The sequence below is a fragment of the Hoplias malabaricus genome, chromosome 14 (assembly GCF_029633855.1).
Source record: "Hoplias malabaricus isolate fHopMal1 chromosome 14, fHopMal1.hap1, whole genome shotgun sequence".
In the NCBI taxonomy this organism is placed as follows: Eukaryota; Metazoa; Chordata; class Actinopteri; order Characiformes; family Erythrinidae; genus Hoplias; species Hoplias malabaricus.
The window spans coordinates 18,387,924-18,409,712 of NC_089813.1; the positions used below are offsets into that span (position 1 = coordinate 18,387,924).

General features: G+C 38.7%; 1 protein-coding gene across 1 annotated transcript; it reads right to left on the reverse strand.

The window, feature by feature from the left end:
* Positions 1-8: 8 nt before the first annotated feature.
* On the reverse strand, positions 9-21,189 carry upb1 (ureidopropionase, beta). Its single transcript, XM_066643641.1, has 10 exons — positions 20,777-21,189; positions 15,116-15,287; positions 14,892-14,979; positions 12,093-12,187; positions 10,779-10,940; positions 5,486-5,655; positions 5,322-5,403; positions 4,982-5,024; positions 1,410-1,564; positions 9-873 (listed from the first exon to the last, which is right to left on the reverse strand). The coding sequence occupies exons 1-10, from the start codon at positions 20,878-20,880 to the stop codon at positions 790-792; spliced, it is 1,155 nt and encodes a 384-aa protein (XP_066499738.1). The 5' UTR covers positions 20,881-21,189; the 3' UTR covers positions 9-789.
* Positions 21,190-21,789: the final 600 nt, after the last annotated feature.

Sequence of the window (21,789 nt, forward strand, 5' to 3'; positions counted from 1 at the left end):
TGCACCAAGATCACCTTAATGTCACATAAGTGGATTCATCCTGCAATTACTTAATAAATAATCATGAAAAAAAGAAAAATCTATCACATTTCTGGTGTAATAAAAGGGTGTGTGACTATGTCATGTCAGCATTTGTTCACAGTTGTGCCCAAAATGAGTCCTTTTTGTTATTTAATTAGCTCTAGGACTGTTATAGTCTTTATTTGCTGTCCAATTAAAATGTTTTCATTTTTGTTGATTTTTAGTTTGCTACATCATTTATAAACAGAAGCTCTCCTTCAAATCGTAAAAATTTCATAATAAATGAACAGATTGGTGTGTCTAATACACAGTGGACAGTGGTTGGATAGGGATACACAAATTGGGGGAAAAGGATGTGCAAATTTTTTTTTTTTAATATAGAATAAAGCAAATATTATATAACTCCTCAGTAATATATTGGTGTACAATTTAAAACATATTTAAAATATATGTCTGATGTGTGAGCATGGGTTTATGCCCATTCTGACATCTTTGATGTTTGCTACCAAATTTTCAAACTGAAAATGAAAATTATTCTTCTATGTTTGTTTTCCTTTTTTTTTTTTTTGATCTGTAAAATAATCAAACTCATGACTCAAAACCTGTGATCTGACGTGAAATGTGAGTTTTGTGATCCATTAATTACTATTAAATATTTATGTTGACTCCTGCTCAAAACAATATGGTGCTTCACACATCATTAGAGGATTTTCCATTAAAAAGATTTTGGAAGGGTGGGACCCAAGAAGTTTTCTGTGGTCTTGAAGTTTATTCTTTGACAACATTAGGCTTGAAATCATGCTGGATAGCACTGGTGAGTTCCTCTGCATACATTTCATGTCTCCCTGTCATCTGCAAAAAGATTCATAGTTCACAGAATTGGGCATTTGTGAATATGCATATTTATGGAATATGAACTGCAGGCTTTAAGATTTGTGAATATTTTGGATTTATGCATTTGATTTTGTGAATTGCATTTATGAGTGTCAAGTACAACGATGCAATCCAATAACTATTTGTTAATTCCTAACCTAAAAGATTTAAGCAGGATTTAGAGATCCATACCTATATTTAACAGCATCACAGAAGAAGGACAAAGCCATACAGTGTGTATATTTTGCCAAAAGACTAAACTGATTCTGCTGGTCAGAATTTATTTCTTTTTTCAGAGTTTAAATACATAGTATAGCTGAAAATATATATAAGTAATGAACATTGAGTATATACAAAACTTCACTTTTGTCTTATTTTGGACCACCACAATACTAATATTGTAAAAAAGCTAATATATTTGGGAAAATCACAAATTAAATTTTGTTTGTTAACACTTTAAACCAATTATATCTAGTATAATTAATTATATATCATATATAACATTTTTATCTCACCTTGAAATTCCACTTGTCTGCCACTTGGCGGTTCAGGTTCAAGTCTAGTTCTGTAATTAATAACCCATCACGTACTCTGGATAGTCCTGGGGTCCGACTTCCATCGGGGGCAGACACATAACTGGAGCCATAAAAGTGGCCAAAATCGTGATGAGCTTTAAGGGGTAAAAAAAAGTAAAATAATGTGTAAGTAATTAATTATAACCCTATGCCAATCTACTAGAGCTTCACATAGGTCCCAGCAAACTCTCTTCCTACCTGCAGCCACCTAAATTCCTGTTGAATCCTACACCTCAACCTACACTTTGCTGTGGCCGTTTACGATCTGATCAGCAACCAGCTATCCTTAACAACTATGGTTACTCACTGAGTCCAGCCCATGAGTACACAAACCACTCACTGTATCACAAGCTCTTTACAGGAGTCATCAGGCAGTCACTTACCTTACCCTTTACCATCAACAACTGTAAATCCACACGGGCCTCCCTGGTGACTAAGTATGTACCTAGCCCCACTTGCACCGTTGATGCATGCTCAGTGCAACCAATTTCATGTGAACTTTACATGCTACATCAACAACAATACCAATAGCATCTCTACAGTGCATTTCCCAAGTAATTTGTGCTCTCCTTATCCACAACCACTGACTACACCTTCCAGCTATTTCTGATAACTCCTTCACAGCTGCCCATAGTTTCCAGCCCCTGATGCCGAACTGCACAAGCAGGTATGTGGCCGATTTGGCTACAAATCTTCTAACCATTATCTCCAACGGTCTTACATGTGCCTGCCACCTGCTAAGTCCACATACTTCAACTTCTTCATTTCTAAAGCTTCATCTACTGCATCCTCAAATGGAACAGTATATTTCATAGAGTTAACCATCTGTTTAGTTACAGAGTACAGCACCATATCTGACCTCAGTGTAATTAACACAATGCACTCTGGGGCCTGCAGCTTTTTTCCCACGTCCACCAGCAATGTCCAAACTTGTGCTTCACCCCATCTACCAATATTCCCTCTCACGTACAATGCTAAATATTTTATTACTACAGCCACTCATGAATGCATTAACTTCTAGCCTTTAGCTGTCCAACACTCATAAAATATTCTTTAGAAAGTTTTATGAAATCTCTTTTCCAAGCTACAGGGCAAGCAATTTCTGATACCACTCGTAAGAAACATTCAGATGTGTTTGGCAAATATTTATACTCAAGTTCGTTTCACACTGGTAATGTCTATCCAGAAGGATTGTCTGGGAGCTAATAAAATATTAATAGAAACTGAAAGCAGGTTTCGTGGCTAAATTTGACCAGCCTGGTGGCCAATCTTGCACTCTCGCCCCTCGCTGCCGTTGTATGCTTAGCTGAACCTATGTGTGCTTTTAGGTCCTTTACACCTTTATTTGCTACACAAAACATGCAAATTTCTTTATTAATTCATCCGAGAACTTACATTTATGTTTTGGCATAGCAGCTCGAGATGAGGGTGGGTACAAGAGATTTGCCTGACGTAAACAAGGACTACTGATGTGCAGACTGACCAATTAAATGTTTACAGAGAAGGTTATCGACCAATAATGGTAACTCTACAGTCAGACCGTCCAATCCGAAGATTTTAGGCTACTTCACCACTCCCTCTTCTCACTCAAGCGAACCAAACGGAGTAGGGGAGGGCGGGACTAGTTTGTGAACGAAACAATTCTCGAAATTCTATGTAAGCTCTAGAAAAACAAAATCCCGGACATTTGTGAAATTCCACCCGGACATTTTTTTTTAAGTCTAAAAAAGAGGACATGTCCGGGGAAAAGATGACGTCTGGTCACCCTAGACATACCAGAGTTCAAAAGAGGACAAATTGTTTGTGCACGTCTTGCTGGTGCATTTGTGACCAAGACAGTCTTTGTGATGTATCAAGAGCGGCGGTATCCAGGGTAATGTCAGCATACCACCAAGAAGGATGAAACACATCCAACAGGATTAACTGTGGACGCAAGAGGAAGCTGTTTGAAAAGGATGTTTGGGTTCTAACCCAGATTGTATCCAAAAAACATAAAACCACAGCTGCCCAAATCACGGCAGAATTAAATGTGCACCTCAACTCTCCTGTTTCCACCAGAACTGTCTGTTGTGAGCTCTACAGGGTCAATATACACGGCCGGGCTGCTATAGCCAAACCTTTGGTCACTCATGTCAATGCCAAAGGTTGGTTTCAATGGTGCAAGGAGCGCAAATCTTGGGCTGTGGACAATGTGAAACATGTATTGTTCTCTGATGAGTCCACCTTTACTGTTTTCCCCACATCCGGGAGAGTTCCAGTGTGGAGAAGCCCCAAAGAAGCGTGCCACCCAGACTGTTGCATGCCCAGAGTGAAGCATGGGGGTGTATTAGTGATGGTTTGGGCTGCCATATCATGGCATTCCCTTGGCCAAATACTTGTGCTAGATGTGCACTGCCAAGGACTACCGAACCATTCTGGAGGACAATGTGCATCCAATGGTTCAAACATTGTATGCTGAAGGCGGTGCCATGTATCAGGATGACAATGCACCAATACACACAGCAAGACTGGTGAAAGATTGGTTTGATGAACATGAAAGTGAAGTTGAACATCTCCCATGGCCTGCACAGTCACCAGGTCTAAAAATTATTGAGCCACTTTGGGGTGTTTTGGAGGACCAAGTCAGGAAACGTTTTCCTCCACCAGCATTACGTAGTGACCTGGCCACTATCCTGCAAGAAGAATGGCTTAAAATCCCTCTGACCACTATGCAAGACAAATTGATGCTGTATTGGCCGCAAAAGGAGGCCCTACACCATACTAATAAATTATTGTGGTCTAAAACCAGGTGTTTCAGTTTCATTGTCCACACACACACACACATACATACATACACATACATACACACACATTATATATATATATATATATATATATATATATATATATATATATATATATATGTGTGTGCTGTAGTGGTGGAAGAATTTCCTGTGTGGTGCTTACCATGGCTCAGCACTGAGATATGCAGCATTACTACCCCAGATTACTTAATTTATCCTTATTCTAAGTGCTACAATTCTGTCCCCTGGGACCAGCTTGAACTGTTCCTTTTGAGAATGCTCCATGACTTTCGTGCTAGTGGAGGCAGTTGGGTTTTGGTGTCTGGATGCTGGTAGCTAGATGGGATCTCAAATGCACATTACCCCACTTCACAGTTTCCTTTCTGGGACAGATTTTGCATACTGCCCCATTTAAATTGCCTGGCTCTATTTTCATTTGGTTGAAAGCCAAAATGCTCCCAAACTGTCAAAGTTGCATTTGGATTTGCTGCTAGGTTTGCTGCCATTGTGTCCATTTTATAAAACAAATACTGGCACTCAACAGACCATGCAAAAATAAAATGGTAAACATACAGTGGTGAGGGTTCTTGCCATTCCCTGCAGTTGGCTGGTAAATAGTGAGGTATTAGCTCTTGTTTCTAGCAGCAAGTGGCTGTATATTTACATATATACTAGCATTACTAGACATGACAAAAAGCAGCCTACTAGTTTTCAAAAGGAAACTTTTACCTTTTGATGCATCTCCAGACGTGAACTCATTCTTGAAATATTCCTTGGTGTTATGTAATAACATGTAACAAAAAACATTTTCATTGTCAGTTCCTCTTGTTAGCTAGGGCCACGCCAAATACAAACAATACTTTCAGGCTGTGCTTTTATTAAGGCACAGAAATCACATTAAGGAAAAACTTTATGAAATCACTCATGTTAAGGAAGAAGTTCAAAAGCAGAGTCTAACAATTCATGAGTAGGCTACTGCTGTATCTGTAAAATGCTAAAGTAAATAAGAGACAGGTCTTCCTAAATTGGCTCAAATTTTTCACAAATATTTTTGTCTTCTTCTACATACCGTTCCAACTCTGTTGATAGCACAAGTGAAACAGTGGTTGGCAATGGCTGCATTTCTTGCTTCAATGGGCCACATTGGTTCACTGTAATACAAGGCTAAACCATAAGTACCAAAGAAAAATAATCTGTTTTCCTGAAAGAGGGACAACAGTGCATGTCTCCTACCTCAGAGCTCCCACAGTTGCTGAAGGGTTAAAGATAATCTCAGCTCCATGCATGCTGTACATGAACCAGTTAAGAGGGTGGTGGCGGCCATAGCAGATATTCACACCTATTTTTCCAAAATGTGTCTGAAAGACACGGTGCTTTGTGTTGCCCTCTAAATAATATGATGACTAAGGAGGGGAAAAAAAAAAAGAACACAGAGCATTGGATTAAAAACTTTCTAATGGAAAAGTGACCAGTTAAATGCCAATGCGTGAAAATAAAGAAACATACTGTTGATCTATTAAAAGTGATTGAATGTGATTAATTTTTTTCCATCTTAAAGGCAACATTCACAGTTTTAATTTAAAAATGTTTAAATAAAATTCTGATGAGTTTTCCTCAAAATGTGCTTGCCCTCCAGTCTGTTTACAAAGCCCCAGTGTAAATGGCTTAAAAAAGGTGCAACTGGAAATGTGTGAGAGCACTAACTGCATAAAAGTAAACAGAGCGAAAGTGCTACAAAACTAAACAACTTGAGTTACAAATGAGTTTCTGTGGTAATTCAAACAGTGGATCAAAACCTAAAGGCTAGTTAAACTTCAGCCACATATAAACAATAATTTTCTTCCTCAAACATACCATTCTACCTTAAAATATTCAGAGCTTCTGAACCTTATTCTGAACTTCTCACCAGATGTCGGTAACAATCCATCCAATCCGCACTTGCAAAGAAATTTTGTGTCAAAATCCGCAAATGTGAATTTTGTGTTTTACCAAAGGAAAAATAAATCTGCAAACAAAATTCTTAGAATCAAGAGTAGTAAGTATATGTTGTGCAAAACAGGAGAAAAATATTTAATATATTAAGAAATTGGTTACTTTATTAATTTTTGCAGCTATTTGACACTTATATGGGTTATTGTTTTTTGTCTTTTTTTTTTTTTTTTTTTTTTGGAGTTTGCCAGTAACGTCTTCTGCTTCTGACTTTTGGAGCACTTTTCATGGGTGGGTGGGTCTTAGAAGAAGGCGTTCACTTTGAATGCATAAAGAACTTGTACAAAGAAATGCCAATTTACAAACTCAAGACAAAACAGACCAGTGAAGCAAAATTAATAAAACACAATATTGAGGCGATAATAAAACAATGGGAGCCCATGGAAACAGGTCTGCATTCCCAGATCTTGCACAGGGAGGGAAAGAATAATAAGTTAAAACAGATTACATTTCCTGTCATAAAAAATTGGGTCTTATTACAGACACATATAGACGCCAAGGTAACCAATTATCATTAAAGACATCAATTTGCATCCTCTGCATAAAAGTAATTCTCTCCGTAATATATATCCATCTGTAAAATCTATCCATTTGTTTACTGTTGGTGAATCCTTTTTAAGCCATTTTCTGGTCAAGCCCTTTTTACATGCCACTAAAAGCACTCTAAGCAGGTATTTATATAGGATTATATTATATAGGATTTTATATCACTTAATGCACTCAAGTTCTTCCAAATCACAAAGGTACATTCCTTTGAAGTCCTAATTCATTTTCATCTTAAAAACTTCTTCCACGATGTTATGAAATTTTTTTCAAAATGAAGCCACAGAGGGACAGTTCCAGAAGATGTGGAAATTATTTGCTACAGTTTCTCCACAAACTCTCCAGCAATCAGACCGACCGGAATAATGCAGCTTTTGAGCTGTAGTACAGAAAAAACTAATCAGATTATTCCAGCTAGAGATTCTCCAGGAAAGAGAGCTTGTTGTTAACCATTGCTGTCTACAAATCCTATCCCATTCCTCATGTATTATTAGAAGCTAAACCTTTGATTCCCATCTTGCTTTAATTTTCAAGGTATTGTCTCTTTTTGATTCTGTAAAGCTAAGTATTTTTGGTGAGTTGTACCTTCATAAGCTTTTAGAAAAATGTTGATAATTTCTAGGATTGTGAATTTAATGATGTTTTAATCTATGAAAAAAAAGTGGCTTGACTAAGAATCAACTATGGACATAAATTTAAATGAATGTTTTTATTTAATCTTATTATAAAACCAGAGAGTGCCTCTAAAGTACTTAACCAACAGCAGCATTATTAAATTAAATTTTTCCTATAATTGTAAAAGTTATTTTTGTTGGTAGTAAAACCTTGAGCTTGATATTTTGCTACACCTGAAACTTTTCAGGGTTGTTGACCCAAAGAAAATCTTCTAGAAACCCCTCCCCATATGACTTTTACCAGAATTGTCCTTTTTATAAATTAGGATCCCTAATTTCAATTTAAATTCATGAAATAAATTATGTGAAGGTTTCTTTAAATGAATTTAGTTGCTGTGATTTCTCCTGAATTTTAAAGTAATTATTTTTTTCAGCTTGTTCTAATCCTCTGTTAATAAACCATCCATCCATCCATCCATTATCTGTAACCGCTTATCCAATTCAAGGTCACAGTGGGGGCACCAGTCCTTCACAGGGCAACACACACTTTTGAGTCACTAATCCACCTACCAACTTGTATTTTTGGACTGTCGGAGGAAACCAGAGCACCCTGAGGAAACCCACACATACACAGGGAGAACACACCACACTCCTCACAGACAGTCACCCAGAGGAAACCCATGCAGACACAGGGTGAACACACCAAACTCCTCGCAGACAGTAACCCAGAGGAAACCCACACAGACACAGAACACACCAAACTCCTCACAGAGAGACACCCAGAGGAATTTAAAAGGAATTTTTTCCGCTTGTTCTAATCCTCTTAATAATCCATCCATCCATCCATTATCTGTAACCGCTTATCCAATTCAGGGTCACAGTGGGTCCAGAGCCTACCTGGAATCATTGGGCGCAAGGTGGGAATACACCCTGGAACTCCAGTGAACACACCAAACTCCTCACAGACAGTCACCCGGAGGAAACCCACGCAGACACAGGGAGAACACACCACAGTCCTCACAGACAGTCACCCAGAGGAAACCCACAGGGACACGGGGAGAACACACCACAGTCCTCACAGACAGTCACCCGGAGGAAACCACACGGACACGGGGAGAACACACCAAACTCCTCACAGACAGTCACCTGGAGTGGAAATCGGTCCCTGGAGCTGTGTGACTGTGACACTACCTGCTGTGCCACTGTGTCACTCTGTTAATAATAATAAGTTATGCTTATATAGCACCTTTCCTAAAACCAAAGATGCTTAAAGGACACTTGTTATTCAGATGTGCCTTTAAGATATTAAAAACACATCACAAAAATTTAATCAACCAGCCAAAATAAAAGTCCAAGACTTATCATCGACAATAGAACACTTCAAACACAAACAACAATGATGAGCAAAGGAGAGAAACTCAGAGGAACACATTTGGCATCAGTGACCAGTTCCTTTGCAAAATAGTGGGCAAATGCAAAAAACTCTTAACTACTAGGAATGACTAGTAGTTCACTATAGTGCTCACTATATGTCAAAAAAAAGCGGTGTAGCCATTCTAAAAAAAAATTAATAATAATAATAATAATTATTTATTCATATATCAATATCACAGACCCTGAAGGCAAATTTATTACCAAACCAATGTTCTTTCAAAATGCTTTTAAATAAATCTCCAACATTCCCGACTCCCCAGTTATAATTGGTGGTGATTTAACACAGTCAGCAATCCATTGATGGATCAAAAATAAAACACAAAATAAACGTGAACAATCAAATTACAAGCTGATCCAATTTGAGTGGAAATTCCTGAAGAAAAGTTAAAATGTGGCTCAGTAGTGTGTGGCACCACGTGCCTGTATGACCTCACTACAAAGCCTGGGCATGCTCCTGATGAGGCAGCGAATGTTCTCCTGAGGGATCTCCTTTCAGACCTGGATTAAGACATCAGTCAAGTCCTGGACAGTCTGTGGTGCCACATGCCGTTGGTGGATGGAATGAGACATGATGTCCCAAATGTGCTCAGTTGGATTCAGGTCTGGGGAACGGGCAGGCCAGTCCATAGCATCAATGCCTTCATCATGCAGGAATTGCTGACACACATCTGAAGGAACCCTGGGCCAATTACACATATGGTCTCACAATGGGTCTGAGGATCTCATCCTGATACCTAATGGCAGTCAGAGTACCTCTGGCTAGCACATGGAGGGCTGTGCAGCCCTCCAAATAAATGCCTCCCCCCACCATTACTGACCCACTGTCATGCTGGATTATGTTACAGGCAGCAGAACATTCTCCACGGCGTCTCCAGACTCTGTCACGTCTGTCATATGTGTTCAGTGTGAACCTGCTTACATCTGTGAAGAACACAGGGCACCAGTGGTGAATCTGCCAATCTCTGGTAAATGCCAATTGCCCTGCACGGTGTTGGGCTGTAAGCACAAGCCCCACTTGTGGATGTCGAGCCCTCATACCTCCGTCTTGGAGTTTATTTCTGACAGTTTGATCAGAAACATGGATATTAGTGGCCTGCTGGAGGTCATGTGGCAGGGCTCTGGCACTGCTCCTCCTGTTCCTCCTTGCACAAAGGAGGAGGTAGCGGCCCTGCTACTGGGTTGTTGCCCTCCTACGGCCCCCTCCACATCTCCTGGTGTACTGGCCTGCCTCCTGTTATCTCCTTCATGCTCTGGACACTGTGCTGACAGACACAGCAAATCTTCTTGCCACAGCTTGCATTGATATGCCATCCTGCATGAGCTGCACTACCTGAGCAACTTCTGTGGGTTGTAGACTGCAAAAAAAAACTGCAAAAGTGACCAAAACATCAGCCAGAAAGGATGAGAACAGAGAAATGGTCTGTGGTCACCACATGCAGAACCACTTCTTTATAGGAGTTGTCTTGCTATAATTGCCTCTCATTTCTACCTGTTGCCTGTTCCATTTGCACAATAGCAGGTGAAACTGATTCACAATCAGTGTTGCTTCCTAACTGGACAGGTTGATTTCACAGAAGTATGATTGACTTGGAGTTACATTGTGTTGTTTAAGTGTTCCCTTTATTTATTTATTTTTCTTTTTTGAGCAGTGTATATTATACAGGGTGAGTCAAAAGTTGCATGACACCCTTTTGTTTCTTTGGTATGCTACATGACCACCTTCCCACTGGAAAAAGTTCCCCTTGATCCAATAAGGCAGCTTTCAAGTTGGTGGCCATATTCCAGACATTGCTTAAAAAAAATAGGTCCCCCCTCACCCATTATTTGCTGGGGCATTCAGATAAAACTGTGTCCTGTGATTTTTGACTCACCCCATATATAATAGGGTTGGTATATTAACCCTCTCCCCTCTGTCCATCCCCACTCTCCCCAAGATACACACTGACCTCATTGAAATCTCCCACGCGTGGAATATGATTTTTTCTGCTTTTTCCCAGGACATTCCCAGTATTAGACACCACAACTGCAGTGTTCCAAAGTGTTGATCCATGGATCTCATCCCTCTCCAAAATAGGAGATACTATTACTATGTTGTACTTTTCTGCCAACTACAAACAAGAAACAAAAAACAATATTAGTGCTTTAGAAATTTGCAGTTTCAGTTGATTTTATAAGCAGTTTAGTCTGGACTGTAGAGGCTTATGCTAGTTTTTGTTGACATAAACAACATCTATATACTTATTAACCCTCTGGGGTAGAAGAATGCGACAGCGCGTCAATGACCATTCGTGATGTTTCTATTAATATCTTAGCGATAGCACAGCACAGAAATGCAGTTCAAACACTGTGAATGTGCAGAAACTACTCTTTCGATTGCATGTTATTGCGACTGTACGCGATATTATACATCGCAAGTTACGAGTCTATGAATAAGATGGAAACAAGTCTCCTCTGCCTCTCGCTGTGGATTTGCTAGTTTTTAAGAGTCTGATAAATCTATTTAATCCACATGAGTAAATGGATGTTTAGCTAGCTAGAAATGCTAGAAATGCTAGCATTTCTCCTGCGGTGTTGCTATCAGTGTGTGAAGAGTGGGAGAAGAGGATTGCATTGACAATCAAACACAATGGGCAGCACTTTGAACACATTTTATAAGTGGTCAGAAACTTGTAAATAACTCATGAAAGAATAAAGTTATGTTAAAACACCATTGTTTTTCTTGTGAAATTCCCAATAAGTTTAATGTATCACATGACCCTCTTCCCATTGAAAAAACAAAAGTTGGATTCAAAATGGCCACCATGATCGCCACCCATCTTGAAAAGTTTCCCCCCTCCCATATACTAATGTGTCACAAACAGGAAGTTAATATCACCAACCATTCCCATTTTATTAAGGTGTATCCATATAAAACGACCCACCCTGTAATTAGGCATGTGCAATGTTTCTTATGTCCCGCAAACCTATCTCCAGTAACTTATTAAAGTGTGCCCTATGTCTCAAATGTACATTGCACAAGATCACACTGAACACTAAATTAACATTTTCCCCACACTCAAATCTGGCAAGCCTGTGTACTATGGATTTATTTGTTACATTCATTGTTTAGTGCTGTTTTGCAGAACTCAGAACATCTTGTCTTACTGGTTACATTTAATTTGATTATTAGATTCATTTGATTAAAATTCATACATTTGAATTTTTGCTAAGGTATTACTTTAATCTTGAATAATGTTATAGACACAAATTTAACTTTTCACCTCTCTGCAGTAGTGTGTCGTGAAACCTTCTTCGGCAGACTCAGCAAATTCTGTCCATGGTGCTCTCTCTCTTGTGCAGAAAGCAAAAGGCATTGCTGTGGGGGTGGACACATACCAAAGCATTTACATTACCCTTGAAAATTATTGGTAATGTGCACAGGGTGGGTGGAGGCACTAATCAGTTTTATCCAGATGCATGACAGGGCCTATGCTATGGACATTGTTAGACCTGTTTTAGGTGGGCTGTAGAGCACTATGACCTGGGGGAGCTGCAGCTGTTATGCCCATATTTTTTGACAGAATACGCAGACGAAATGGTGCTAACCATCCCGTAATATACGGGATCATCCAGTGTTTCCACACTAAAAATACGTTCCGATTTTAACTGTATTTTTGAGGTCACACAGTTATGAAACATGCAGCTCTCTCTCAGGCAGAGTGAGTGGCAGATTTTCTATGGTTCCTAAATGGAAAACACACTTTTCAATGGCACTAAAAACAGCACAGCTCTATTTTCAGATAGAACTAATGTTAGCATCATGTCCTGAAGAAACTACATTTAATTCTCCCTCAACATACCACAGATAAATCTTTGAATCAAAGTAATTATCTATCCATCCATCCATCCATCCATCCATCCATCATCCACCGCATATTCGAGTCTGGGTCGTGGGGGAAGCAGTCTGAGTAAAGAAACCCAGACGTCCCACTCCCCAGCTGTTTCCAGCTCCTCCAGAAGTATACTGAGGCATTTCCAGACATGTAGTCTCTCCAGCGTGTTCTTGGTCTTCCCCGGGGCCTCCTCCCCATTGGACATGCCCGGAACACCTCACCAGGAAGGCGTCCAGGAGGCATCCGAACCAGATGCCTGAACCACCTCAACTGGCTCCTCTCGACGTGGAGGAGCAGCAGCTCCACTTCGAGTCTATTTCAGATGCTCTGAGAATTGCTCCTCAAAGTCGTTCATGTTTGTGTTGTGACATGCCTCTTTTGTACTGACCAACAAAAAGCTTTGTCGCGTGGCATTTATGCAATGGAGTGTACGGCGTAATTAATGGCGCCACGCCAGGAGAAACACCGTATTTTTTGCCATTTTATAAAGTAAATACGTCTTTTTTTTTACCCTCTTGGCGTTCCATATCTTCTTGCCAGATCAAAATATCACAAAAAGTAATGCCATATTTGGGGATCTGCTCTGGGAAAATGTGGTGTGGCCTGTGCTCAGGCCTGTCACTAAAGATGAATGATTAGGGGGGCTAAGTGTTAACCAGACATGTCTGGGGTAATAGCAGAATTGTGGCACAAAAAGTGCAGAATTGTGGCACAAAAATAACGCCTTACCCAAGCCAGCAGAACAGCAGCTGTCCATATTAGCACAATGCTAATATGTGTGATGCTACTACTGATGGTGCCTCTGCTCCACCCCTAATGCATTTTTCAAACATTCAGTGATGGCAGGGTTTACATACACTTTAACAAACTATTTAAAGACACAACCCAGTTTTGAAATCAATTTTTACCATTTTTCTGCTTTATTAATTTATCTATGATCTACATAATATGACACACTTGGTCACTAATATACCCATTTTTTTTAAACCCAAAGAATTTGACATCCATTTAAAATGAGAAGTTCTGACTTACTGGACCACACCAAATGATTATCTAATTAATCCATTTAGGATGAGCTAGAGTCTTGAGCTTCTGAATTCAGCTGTATTTCTATTATAAGAACTAGGGCTTGTTATGTATTCAAAATAAATAGACCTTTTATTTACTGTCCAAAACCACTAGTGTCTTTTGAGTTTATACTGTGTTTTAGGTATATGGAAAATTGTATTTCAAAATAAATGCACTATGCATCTAAATAACTTGTTTCAAACTACTCTTGCAACAGGGACAATATTCCAGATTTCAGTAGCATAAACCACCTTTGGAGGCATGGTGCCACCGCTTTCTGTTACAAAGGTATTTCAGGGAAGTTTCTGGCATGCTGAGTGTCTGCCACCCTGTGAATTCCCAGTGCTGATGATCCACATCTTTGTCCAGCGAGGCATAAAGCATTTGGATCCCTCACCGAAGTGGAGAAACATATCCAACAGCATTTAAAACAATATGAGCCAAAAACAACTTAGACTATTTCGGGCTAAGCTAAATATATGCATGCTCATGCTGACATGCCTCACGGCATGCAGCATGCACTTAATCTTTTTGAAGCTGAGTGTCTAGAGTCCAACATGCAAATCACAACGAGTCTTTGAATTTCTCAGTGGAAAAATGTTGGCATTCTTCCACCAGTTAAATTGTGAGGGCTAACCCCAGTGGAGTGGAATAATCTTTCAAACATCAATCAGTAATTTTTTATTTATATTATCTGTGTATTATTACAGATGACTCTCATTTAAGGCCAAGCTAATATTAAAATCAATAATTAAATCCAACAGTATAAACTCTAATTTAAACAAAGCATTACACAGAGTAGTCTAGTGCCAAAAAGTAAGAAAATAAATAAATGTATGAACAGAAATATAAATCTTTAGAAAGATGGAACTCTTTCAGATGGAAATTTGGTCTCACTCTTCATGATAAGTTTAAATGTACTGGAATTTGGAAGGAGCATGAATTAGAGCCACTATCCCTTTACAATGAGAAGTGCCAGGCTGACAAGAATGCCCCTTGGTCTCCTCCGACTAAGGAGAATATTGCCACCTCTGTCCTGAATCTGGACTAAACAGAAAAGGCTATATTGTGAGAGACTTATTATTCCAATAGTATAAATATAATTATGAAACTTCTTACTCCAGGCTTCCTGGAAGCAAACTATATTGACTCCACAAAGAGCAGCTACCTCCACTATCTCACCCACTCGCTTGTGAAGAGCAGTAATCTATAAGAACAAGACATCAATTAGCCAATAATCATGGTATCAGAATGACTGAATGAACATTCACTGAAAATTAAATGAGCTTAGAGGTAAGGCTATGCCACTTTAAATGGATAAGTGTACATTGTCTGAATCTTACCTGATCAAGCACAGGGGCATCAGTGGGAAGAACTATCTTGTTCTGAATGAGCCCCACACGGACAATCCTGGGAGCCCTGAGCTGCTCTGGTGCAGCCTCAAACACATAACCTTGCAGGTCAAAATCCCTGTTCAGCGCAGCATCCAATGCACTCTGGGGCAAGATTAGTTTCCTGAAATTATATTTTAATTAATGCTAAATGTTGTATACATGTATGCATGTATAAATATCGCAGTCACACAGCTCCAGGGTAGCATGTGGATTTAATCGTACCTGACTGCATTTTTTATACAGACCCGTAAGTACTATAGGCATTTAAGGGTGAATACGTGTTTTTGTTGTGATGTGTTCTTATTTGAAAACGGGCCAGAAAGGACTATGCATTATTTGATAATAAAAATACACCAGGTAGCTTTTACATATCACCCATTCTAATATATTTTGCATACATTTCTGAGAGTGTTAAACAGTATTGCATATTACATAAATATGTTCACTCTATAACTCAAACAGTGGGCAGCACGGTGGCGCAGCAGGTTGTGTCACTGTCACACAGCTCCAGGGAGGTTGTGGGTTCAAGTCCCACTCCGGGTGACTGTCTGTGAGGAGTTTGGTGTGTTCTCCTCGTGTCCACATAGGTTTCCTCCCACGGTCCAAAAACACACGTTGGTAGGTGGATTGGCAAGTGTCAGTAGGTGTGACAGTGTGAGTGAATGTGTGTGTGTGTTGCCCTGTGCTTGCACCCATTGGGCCTTGTGCCCAATGATTCTTTGTAGGTTCTGGACCCACGGCAGCCCTGAACAGGATAAGCAGTTACAGATAATGAATGACTATATGAATTTTCTTTAAATATTCATTCATTCATTGTCTGAAACCGCTTATCTAGTTCAGGGTCACGGTGAGTCTGGAGCCTACCCTGAACACATTTACCCCACATTCACTCACACCTCTGGACACTTTTGAGTCGCCAATCCACCTAGCAACTTGTGTTTTTGGACCATGGGAGGAAATCTGAGCACCTGGTGGAAACCCACATACATGGGAGAACTCGCCAAACTCTTCACAGACAGTCACCCAGAGTGGGGCTCGAACCCACAACCCCAGGACCCTATAGCTGTGTGACAGCAACACTACCTGCTGCGCCACTGTGCTGCCCCAACAATTTGATGAGTTCTGTTTAGTCACTGAAAACTAAAACATATTGCACAGCTGCTAGATACTACAAATTATACAGGTGTAATGAATATGTAAAAATTCTTCTAATTTCTTGGAAATGAACTAACAAAATGAACTTACCAATTTTACAAACACTATAACTTGATGCTCAGCTATGTGCTCACAGATATGAGGCTCAAGCAGTGGATATCGCTCATCCCTACTTGGTGATATATTCAGTTTTCCACTTCTACATTTATCAGCTCTGTCCTACATTTTTCTGTACAATCACAGAATTAAAACCACATATAGGCCTTTGACATGTCTATTAATGAGATGGGGGTGTATTTTGGACAGTACCTTACCATTGTTGAAATGCCAGAACACACCTGTATGACAAAACACAAAGCAGCTAATGGCGGTCTGGATAATCTAGGCTTGCTAGTATATGACTTTTTCCAAGGTATATAAAGAAATCATCAGATCATTAGTATTGCTGCAACTGCTACAAATATTAAAACATTATGAGTAATACAAGTATGTTTCAAAAACATGTAAACATTGTTGTCAGGCGGACTGACGGAGGCGGACGCACGTGCTAGAACACAGCTTTTATTAAACTATAAATAACAAAACAGAGACAGACTTGGGTAACATGACAGAATACCTACCAAAGAAAGACCTAGACTGAGAGACTTGGACAGGATGGCCTGGACAGAGGGGCTTAGACAAATAGAGAGGGAACTGGACTGACAGGGAACTGGACAGACAAACCTAGACAGATAGAGCTAAACAGAGAGAGCTTAAACAGAATAAACTTAGACAGGGGGAACTAAACAGACAGAGAACGCTAAACAGACTAACCTGAAGAAGTACACAAAGCACAAGGAAGGAACAAACATACCAGACTAACAAATAAAGAAGCAAATCAAAAGAAGTAATGTGAGAACCAACGATAGACAGATTAGAGAGAGTGAAACAAATGTCCAACAACCAGGAAATGACACAAAGGAACTTAAATATGCAACACAGACAAGGGACAACGAGGATGCAGGATTACAAATGAGACACCACGAGAGGGCGGAGCTAAGGCAGGACAAGGGCAGTGACAACAACAACAGCAACAAATAGCCATGTGCTATGTGAGCACATGATGGAAACAGATAAGACGGGGCCAGGGCGTGACAATTGTGTGCATATCTGTGGATCCCAGAAATGTATTAATCCTACTTTTTTAATACATGAATTTAGCATTGAGTGATTTTCACCTGTTCACAAATTTTTGAATTAAATTATTAAATTATTTTTTAGTAATATGAATAATGATCATTGTGCTGTGAACTCTGTTTTTGCTAAAACATGGATTGTTATCGGCATTATTTTAGGAGAATATGCTGCAGGCTCTGGTTACACAGAGTTGGACGTGGCTTGTTGGAATCCACTAAAAGTAATCCACGTTTGTCAATATTTGCTATCTACAATTCACGCCAGTCCATTTTGGGTGATTCTTCAACTTTGGGAAATTTTATGTCCCCAGGTTGTAAATTCATGTTAGAAATACTTTATTACATAAAAAGTAGCTTAAGTATTAAATATATCATTTATTGTATCACCAAACAAACATATCAGACAAAATTATTATAATTTCTATATTTTGAAAAGTTATAAAATCAATATTTAAGACATTCAGACTTTAAAAGTTCTCAGCTCCAGTAAAATGATAAAGAGTGATCATCCATCCATCCATCCATTATCTGTAACCGCTTATCCAATTTAGGGTCGCGGGGGGTCCAGTGCCTACCTGGAGTCATTGGGCGCAAGGCGGGAATACACCCTGGAGGGGACGCCAGTCCTTCACAGGGCAACACAGACACACACACATTCACTCACACACTCACGCCTACGGACACTTTTGAGTCGCCAATCCACCTGCAACGTGTGTTTTTGGACTGTGGGAGGAAACCGGAGCACCCGGAGGAAACCCACGCGGACACGGGGAGAACACTAAAGAGTGATCAATTCATAAAAAAAAATCACAATGTGTGTATTATTATTTAAAAAAAAGATAGAATGTGTTACTTCAAAAGTTAAAATCTATACAACATTTGCATATTTTAAACAATTAATTATTGTCTTCAACATACCCATCATTAACACAATACTCTATGATTTCTGTAAGGAATTATTTGAAGGTAACACTTTGTCACGACTGAGCAGGGAGGACGAAGACATGGACGTACACACAAGGAATCACTTTTATTATGACAAAGAACAAAACAAAAGCACATGCAGGAAATAAACATAGCAAGAAAACTAGAAACAAACTAGAACAGAAACAAAACAGAAAACAAAACCCGTGAACTGGTGTAGATGCACATGAAACACTGAGATACTGAAACACAAACATCTGCACACAACAACAGACAAACAAGCATTGAGAACAAGATTGTATATATACACTGATTACAAACAAATACCACCCGTGAAGGATAACAAGAGGGCAAAACAATGGCGGGGCTAGGGTGGAGACTAGAGACAAAACAGAAACAGAGCCATGTGCTCCTAAGCACATAGCAAACAAGGAAACTCAAAACACAAACAAATGTGTAACAATTCCTGCTCTGTTTCTATGTCATAAACATGGAAACAGATACTGACAGAGGAGCACATGTTAGCCATGAGATAAAGTGACATGTTAATGTATGGAAATGTGAGTAATTAAATCATGTATTCCTCCTGATCATTGAGTGGGTTTATTCTGCATCATTACTGTTTATGCCGTTAAAGCAATATTTTATATATATAAAAAAAAGATAATCTTAGCATTATTTAAATGTATTTAAAGTGCATATTTTAATAGCCGTTGGCTAGCATTAGCAAATCCATGACCTAGGATCTTTTTTCCTGAAAATTGTCATTACTGCAACATGTCATTACCAACACATTACTTGCTGTGATGGTAAACACTCCATGATAGTAATGACAGATTTTCTGTTTCACCATCAAAATCTTTTTATCTGTTTTGAGATTACACATTATTAAGCATAGTAATGCCATTTTATAATGAAATTCAAGTAAAATGCCTTAATTTCTAAAACTAATTTTCTAGTTTTTTAGTCAATATTGCCCACAAGACATCAGCAGAGAGGTCTAAGGAAGACATCAAAAATAAAGAGAAATCCAGTGAAATATCAGGAATATCTTGATAGTGAAAAAGAAAGATACAAACAAAAAAAAAGAAAAAGAGACAGGAACACTTAAAGCAATATCCCAACTTTCAAAATGGGAACAAAGACAAACCCAGACAATGGAAAGTTAATCAAATAAATAACAGTGATAGGATAAGACAGGAAATACAGCAACATTCAATGACAAACACCCCTCCTAGGTCTCCATGCACTCTTGCTCCCAATTTTTTAATTCTTTTTAATCTTTTGCTCTTTAGACATACCATCTCTCTTCATATCTCAATTGCACCTCTCATTCACATTTTTTTGTGTCATGTTTGAAAGCTATCATATTTTGCTAAGCATTGTTTATTGCGTTTATTGTGCTATGTTTTGATATGTTTCTGTTGTCTAATATTGTCATTGTTACATTTATTTCTCTTGAAAACAAAGGGTATGTATTTTTCCCCTCTTTTGGACTGTATAACATGCATTTTTCTTCATTGATGTCATCAACAATACATTATGTCATGACCAGAACACCATTGTCATTACCACCATGATACTTTACTTATAGAAAAAATAGTTTTTAAATGCTCCATCTACAATTTTGTGCTGTTAAATGAAAAACCTAAAAATTCATTCAACCATCCAAAATAATATCTATGAAATGAAAAAATTCATTCAATTCATTCATTCATCAAACCATACAAAATAGTGTATGGTTTGATGAATGGTTTTCATCAAAGCTTCAAAAGCTATTGAAATTTATTCTCAAAAAGCCATCACCACAGGTCAGCAATGGTTAAATTTACCAAAATAAGAGGTGTAGTATGTCATGTGGGTGGCACTTGCTCAAATAAAACTTGTTTAGAAACAATATCATAAAAGGTTCAAAAGCTATTGAAATTTGTAATGAAAAATGTATCACCACGGGTCAGTAATGGTTAAATTTGCCAAAATAAGAGGTGTAGTATGTCATGTGGGTGGCACTTTATCAAATACAATTTGTATTGAAACAACATCATAAAAGGTTCAAATACTATTTAAATTTATTCTCAAAAACACATCACTACGGGCCAATAAGGGTTAAATTTACCAACGTAAGAGATGTAGTGTATGTCACGTGCGTGGTTCGTCAGCTTCGTTTTTACTGTGTAGTGTAGTTTGTGACCGGTCCCTTAGCTTAAATGGCAAACATTGTAGCTGCTTGTCTTGTATCCCAAAAACAATACTTTGCAAGTATTAAGTCATTTGCATGCACCGTTTGAGAGCTATTGAAGAAAGAAATCTGAATATGCGAATATGAAACCAACTTTACCTTTACTTTTGCACTTACTTGAGTTCTTTCCCGTACAAAATTCGTTTAACCTCCTTGAGTTCCGTATCAGGGATATGAGCTTCCAAAATTGTTTCGATAGATTCAAATAGATCTTCAGACATTCTGAGAAATACTGCAAATACTAAACGCCTGTTTTTAAGTTGTTTCTTTAAAGACCAGGAATACTTATCTTCCGTTATCGACTTTTGCTAATTATTCCCTGCATGCACTCTTACCTAAAACCACAAGGAAGTCTGTCCCTGAACTTACTTGCTGCATCCCACCCCTTCAAGCTCAGCCTATAGGATTCACGAAAAAAGCACCGCCTTCGGAACAACAAAAAAAATGTTCTATTTATCACGACGCCTCACATGGACTTCTATAGATAGACCCCTAGTGCAGGGGTCAGCAACCCGTGGCTCCAGAGACGCATACGGCTCTTTGATCCCTCTGATGCGGCTCAGCTTTTGAAAATAATTAATGACTATTTAATTAAAATGTATTTTATTTTAGTTCGTTCATTTTCAAAATGTAATTCTATGAAGATTATGGCAATCTTGTAACATCTAAAATATTTTAATATTTAAAATATTTTTGTCGCTCTTAATACACGTCACAACTTCCAATGTGCGACACCAGCCAGTGTGCGGTTTCTTGAACTTTTTGACAGCTGACTGCACAAGCGCCAGTAAAATAATGACGGCACGCAGAAAGAGGACAGCATTTTTGTTTGCTGCCAGTAGATCATTTAAGTTCGGCGTATTTTTCCATTACTACAAGGACTCAAATAGACATTGAGTATTTTACTTAACCGTCAACCCAACGTCTTTTTTTCGGAGTTAAAAATGTTTTTTGTTCATTACTACAAGGACTCAAATAGACATTGAGTAATTTACTTAACCGTCAACACAACGTCTTTTCGCGGAGTTAAATTTTTTTTCCATTACTACAAGGACTCAAATAGACATTGAGTATTTTACTTAACCGTCAACACAACGTCTTTATTTCAGAGTTAAAAATGTTTTGTTGCA

Bases quoted from the DNA above. Each gene is read 5' to 3' on its own strand.
- upb1 (XM_066643641.1), bottom strand. From the start codon at position 20,880: ATGTCTGAAGATCTATTTGAATCTATCGAAACAATTTTGGAAGCTCAT. The intron at 15,288-20,776 runs GTAAGTGCAAAA...ATATAATTTCAG, and splicing joins TTGTACGGGAAAGAACTCAA to GAAACTAATCTTGCCCCAGA. The intron at 1,565-4,981 runs GTAAAAGTTTCC...TACCCCTTAAAG, and splicing joins GTCTGGAGATGCATCAAAAG to CTCATCACGATTTTGGCCAC.